The 5,096-nt window shown below is 51.4% G+C and overlaps 1 protein-coding gene across 1 annotated transcript in view; it reads right to left on the bottom strand.

Moving 5' to 3' along the window:
* Positions 1-1,483: 1,483 nt before the first annotated feature.
* LOC103770747 (glutamate receptor ionotropic, kainate 3) overlaps positions 1,484-5,096 on the bottom strand; it is a gene marked incomplete at both ends in the record, with an annotated part of 13,604 nt that continues 9,991 nt past the window's right edge. The window contains 2 exons of the mRNA XM_008938021.1: positions 1,484-1,627; positions 4,125-4,298. Coding sequence (XP_008936269.1) covers positions 1,484-1,627; positions 4,125-4,298 — 318 coding nt within the window. The remainder of the gene's footprint in view (positions 1,628-4,124; positions 4,299-5,096) is intronic.

Below are 5,096 nucleotides of genomic sequence, written 5' to 3' on the forward strand. Positions count from 1 at the left end.
TGCCGGGCCTGCGGGAGGCCGGGGCGGAGGCTCCGGGCGTCCCTCTGTGCCGCCTTTGCCTTGACAGGAGTTTAGAGAGAGCAATTACTGTGTTCCGATTGCAACGGGGAGGAAGCTTATCCCTGCAACAAGCTGACGCGGTGCCAGGAAGGGAAACAACAGGCAGGCACTGGAGTGTGAGGCTCAGGGTAATTTGCAAAAGGAGCCAACCAAACAAATTATTTACACTCTCTTTTGGCAGCCAGCTGGAGCAGCTTTCTGCAGAAGGGAACAAAACATGAAAAAGGAGAGAGAGGAGAGGGACCATCTTCAGTGCCTGTTAAGAAAGAAGTTCATTCTGTCCCTGCGATGGGAATCGTTCCTCTCTCCTCTGCTGGTGCAGAGGCTCCGAGCAGCTCGGGCAGCTCTGGGCTGGGCTCTGGCTGCACAGTGTGCCAGTGCTCAGGCTCCGCTGGGGTCTGCAGGTGATGCTGCAGCACAAATCACAGTAACAATTAGCAACGTACTTCTACTCTTTTCTGTTAAAAACTCCAGGGGATTTTATACCCAGCCATTTAAATGTAGCCCAGTCATGTATCCAGTACTGCAGCCAGTTCCATCATTTCCCATTTGAAGAGCCACAGGCATAGACAGTTAAAAAGGCCTTGGGGTAAATAAAGGGTTTTTATCATGAAGAAATATCTGGTAGAGTTTGTAGTGTCTCCTTGCAGCTCTGCCTTCATTTTTTTCTTACATGAGGGCTACTTTTTGGAGACAGAACAAAACCTGGGGGGTGAGTGCAGGGGTGGGTGCTTGAAGGTCTTCTAGGAGGGCTGAAAACCGCTCACTACACCTTCGTTGTGCCACGCTTCATTGGTGAGCTCCCTGCTCACAGACCCCTGTGCTTTGAGCCTGCTTGCACGCTTTAGCCAGATGCAAACAATTACATGGGCTGAGCAAAGAGAAATCATAATGACTGAAAACAGAGGGGAAACGAAGCTGCTTTCTCGCTCCCCAGGCTCCCTACACCTCTCTGCCAAAACTGTTCATCAGCACACGGGCAGAGATGCAGAGCGCTGCCAGCTTCACCACTGGGATTTAGAAGCACTGAATGCCCTTTGTGGACCCCAAGCAAATGTTCCTCTAAAAGGCAAATGGTTATTGCTCTGCTAAGAAATGGCCTCAGAGAGAGAGGGGTCCAGCTGCTCCTGATGCAAGGAGGGGCCGGGGTGAGCCTCAGCGACAGCATGGGGGACTGCAGCTTGGTTTGGATGTTTTGGCGTGGCTACATGGATGTTATTTAGAAGGCAAAGAGAGTTTTGCTTTCTGGGTGCACTCAGCAGCCTGGTGTGTATCTGTGCTTCCATTGAGTTGTACCTGCCCAGACAGGGGATCTTTTATACCTTGTACCTGCTGAGCCTCTGCCACGTGTGCTGTGCTCCTGCTGGGGAAGTTTTGCATTAGTGGGAAGCAATTATGGTTGCAAACGAGGATGGGTTTTTACCTCTTTGATAAAATTCATGAAGCGGCCACCGAACCTCCAGGCTTTGTGCCGGTGGCACTGCAGGGAGTTCACGGTCATCTGAGGGGCGCGCTGGTAGCAGACGGAGACCACGTGCACGGCGTCGTACAGCAGGGCAGCGTCTGTCTGGGGAAGGGGAACAGCATTTGTGTCGGTGGCAGTTCCAGAGCGAGGAAGCATTTGGACAGCAAAGCAGTGGGGCAGCCTGTTGCAGGGGCGTGTCACAGGAAAAGCTCCAAGGACACCCTCTGAGTAATTCCTTGCCCAACACCCAGCAGACCTGAGGGTTTCTCTGTCCTGGTCCACTCCTGACTATCCAACCTCCCAGGTGTCCAGCCCTGCAAAGAGAGTTCCAAGGGCAGGGTTGGGCTCTCAAGAAATTCTGCGGGCTCTGAAGAGACTCACTGGGCTCTCAAGAGATTGCCATAAACTCGTACGATTTAACACAAGACTTGTCTGAACCCCTGCACTGGCCTCTCATGCAGAGCACGTCCTCACAACATGTAGCTCTGCATAAGACAAAGCCTCACAAGTGTGTTCTTCTATTTCGTGCTTCCTTAGGCTGCACAATCATAGTTCTGTCTTAAGATGAGAGTTTGTGAAAATGTCATTTGTCTGTGTGCATCTATTCTGGTTATTTCTAGTGCATTTACTACTCTATTGTCAAAGAAGGAAGCAAACTAATTCTGAATGTAGAAGACATTAACAGAATTTTCTTATTTAGTCTGTTTTGTCTGAGTGTAAAAAAATCCCTCTGTGAGAACATATAATCGACCCTATTTATATATGGGGAAACAAAGAAGTTAAATGGTTTGTCTGTGGACATGGAATTTTCAAAATGACGCAAACTGTCACCAAAATCGGGACCTCACAGACTTGTAACATCTTCCCACATTTCAGTGTTTTCATCTAGAGAGAACTTTTTTCTTCCATATAATGTGATGGGTTTAGATTCAATTTGAGATGCCCTATCTCACCTCCAAACACTGATCAAGAAAATTGGATTTATTTTGCACTCCAATATGGTAAGTCCTCCTACTGAAAATACATTATTTGCTGGCTTCAGAAAGCTACAAAACAGATGTGAGTGTAGCAGCAGAGTAATAAAACACAATAAAACTAAATAATACAGCAAATAACTGGGCAAATATCTAAGAGGACATGGCCATGGAGAAAATCCTCCAATGCTGGCAGCTGTCCCCATGACCTTCCCTTCCTGCAGCACCCAAGCATGAAGAGCAGGCACCCGACCTGCATCCCGTGGGCTTGTACTTAGAGCAGCAGGGACAGGTTTTGTGTGTTTGGGGAGAGGGCTGTACAAGAACACGTCTGAGCAATTTTATGGTGAATTACATACTGTGCTGCCCAGCTGAGATCAGGGCCCCGCTGGGCCAGGCACCAGATAAGCACAGATAAAAGGCAGGATCCCCTCTGAGGCAGCAGACAGAAAAGGGGAGAGGGGCCGGGGGGGATCCCAGCACCACTGCTGGCAGAACCACAGTGCAGCTGAGGGCAGCGCTGCAGGAAAGCAGAAGGCTAAAGGAGAACAGTGGGGTTCTCCTCTGAGGGAAAAAAACAAACCAGGAGGGATCTGAGGAGCCATTTCAAGGTGAAGGTCTTGGAGGCTTTGTGGCTCGTGGTGTTGGTTCTGGCAGATCTAAAGGGAGAGGGAAGGAGGGAGCCAGTCAGCAATTACGGGGGTCGGAGACAGCCTTGCAGGGAAGACAGATGGGTGAGCAGGTGCTGTACCTTCGCAGCAGTAACTCAGCGGAGCAGAGCTGCCATCAGACCCTAAAAGGAGTCATCAAACCTGCAGCAAAGCCCATCTCTGGGTATAGCTTTGGCTCATTCTCCCTGCATCAATCTCAGTGAACTGCCTTGCACAGTCCAGCTGTGTGCTGGCTCCCAGCCCCGGGGAGCTGGGTGTGGGGAGCTGATGGCAACTGGAGCCCTGCAATGCCCCTAGGAGAGGCCCTGGGTACCTGGCTCATCAGGGGGGACAGGAATATTTCTGGTCCCCAGTGCTGCTCCCTGGACTGGCTGGAGGGACTTGCAATGTGATTGTCCAGCCCTGAGCCAGAACAGGACTTGTGGAGAGCAGCTGAAGAGGGGATGCCCTTTCCTGGGTGCTCGGGGGCTTGGGGCGCACACTGCCTGTCTCTTGGGAGGTTAGCGAGCACTCGGGGAGATCCTGCTCTGCCTGAACGAGGGCACAGCCCCCAGGTGACTGCAGCTCCTTCTCTGATCCCCCCCTGCGGACGTGCTCAGAGCGTTTGCCCTGCAACCGAAAGCTTTGGATTTTGCTGGTCCTGATGGAGCTTTTTACCTGCCAGAAGGGAGCACAGTCTCTCAAAATTGGCAAATCTGTTGGCAGCTGAGCCTGCGAAAGGAGAGTGTGAACACAGCAGTGGGCTGTGGGGATTTCAGCAGCCAAACCCACTGTGTTTGAGGGACAGTTATTAAAGAATGCAGGTAACTATCTTGGGGAAGATGCCTGGGATAGTTGTTGCTAGTACAAGAATGAACAAAAATACCATTAAGGCCTTAACGAATGCTCTTGCCTTCCCCACCGCTCTGGTCTGGTTCCCAGACTTCACCCGTGCTTTGTTTAAACTCCTCATACCATCATCACGCCGTCCAGCAGGCCCAGCTCCGCCTTGGGCGCCGCCTGCAGCCGCTCCATGGACCACTTCTCGATGATGGAGGAGACGTGCGGGTTCTCCACGTTGAGGATCCGGAAGCCGGTCAGGTTCACCCCAGAGTAGCGATATGGTTCTAGGTCTAATGCATAAAGATCCTTAAAAGAGAGAAACCAGTTTAAACGTTTTGTTTAGCTTTGTTTTGTTTGTCTTTTCTGCGTCAATACACGTCTGTGTTTGAAGTCAGAAGGCAGAGCCCACAGGAGGTGGGAGGTAGAATGATGCCCTCATGAATTTGGTGGGTTGTCCTGTCTGGACCATCAGTCACTGCCTGCAGAGACCCGTGAGTGTTACTGGAATTCGGGTGTCATATGTGCAGGTTCAGCCACACAGCAGAGGGAAACTCCTGCCAAAGAACTCACCCTCTGCATAAAAGAGGCAAGGGAATTGTGGGGAGAAATACAAAATCGCTGTCTGTAACTGAAAAAAACGAGGCTTGCCACCGAGGGGGACCCAGCGCAGGGTTCCTGTCTCCAGAGCTCCCTGGGGGCTTCCCACGGAGGATGTGCTGTGAGTGCTGAAGTCCACAGGGTGCTGCAGATGAGAGTAACTCTGAATGCGGAATGCCAATTTGCAGACGGCTATCAAAGAGGAACTAAGACGCATTTCTTGACATTATGACCAGCTTACACAGTCTGCAAGTGAATGAGAGTGCCCTTTATACGAGGAACAAAAGCCCAGCCAGGCAGTCCTCAGCAGTGCTGGCAGCCAGCCCGCGAGCAGCGCTTGGCAGGCAGAGGGGATCTCAGAGGCCTCCGCCAGCGCGTCTTTAATGCATCTCTTGGCTGGCCACACATCTAAATATTAACTGCAGTGCAGGGATCAACTCGTGTCAGTAACTAGTCCGAGTAGTTTGGGGTTAGGCAGGAGCGTACCGCAGGTGATCCGCTCAGCAG

This window comes from Merops nubicus, unplaced genomic scaffold, assembly GCF_000691845.1.
Source record: "Merops nubicus isolate BGI_N331 unplaced genomic scaffold, ASM69184v1 scaffold32223, whole genome shotgun sequence".
Lineage (NCBI taxonomy): Eukaryota > Metazoa > Chordata > Aves > Coraciiformes > Meropidae > Merops > Merops nubicus.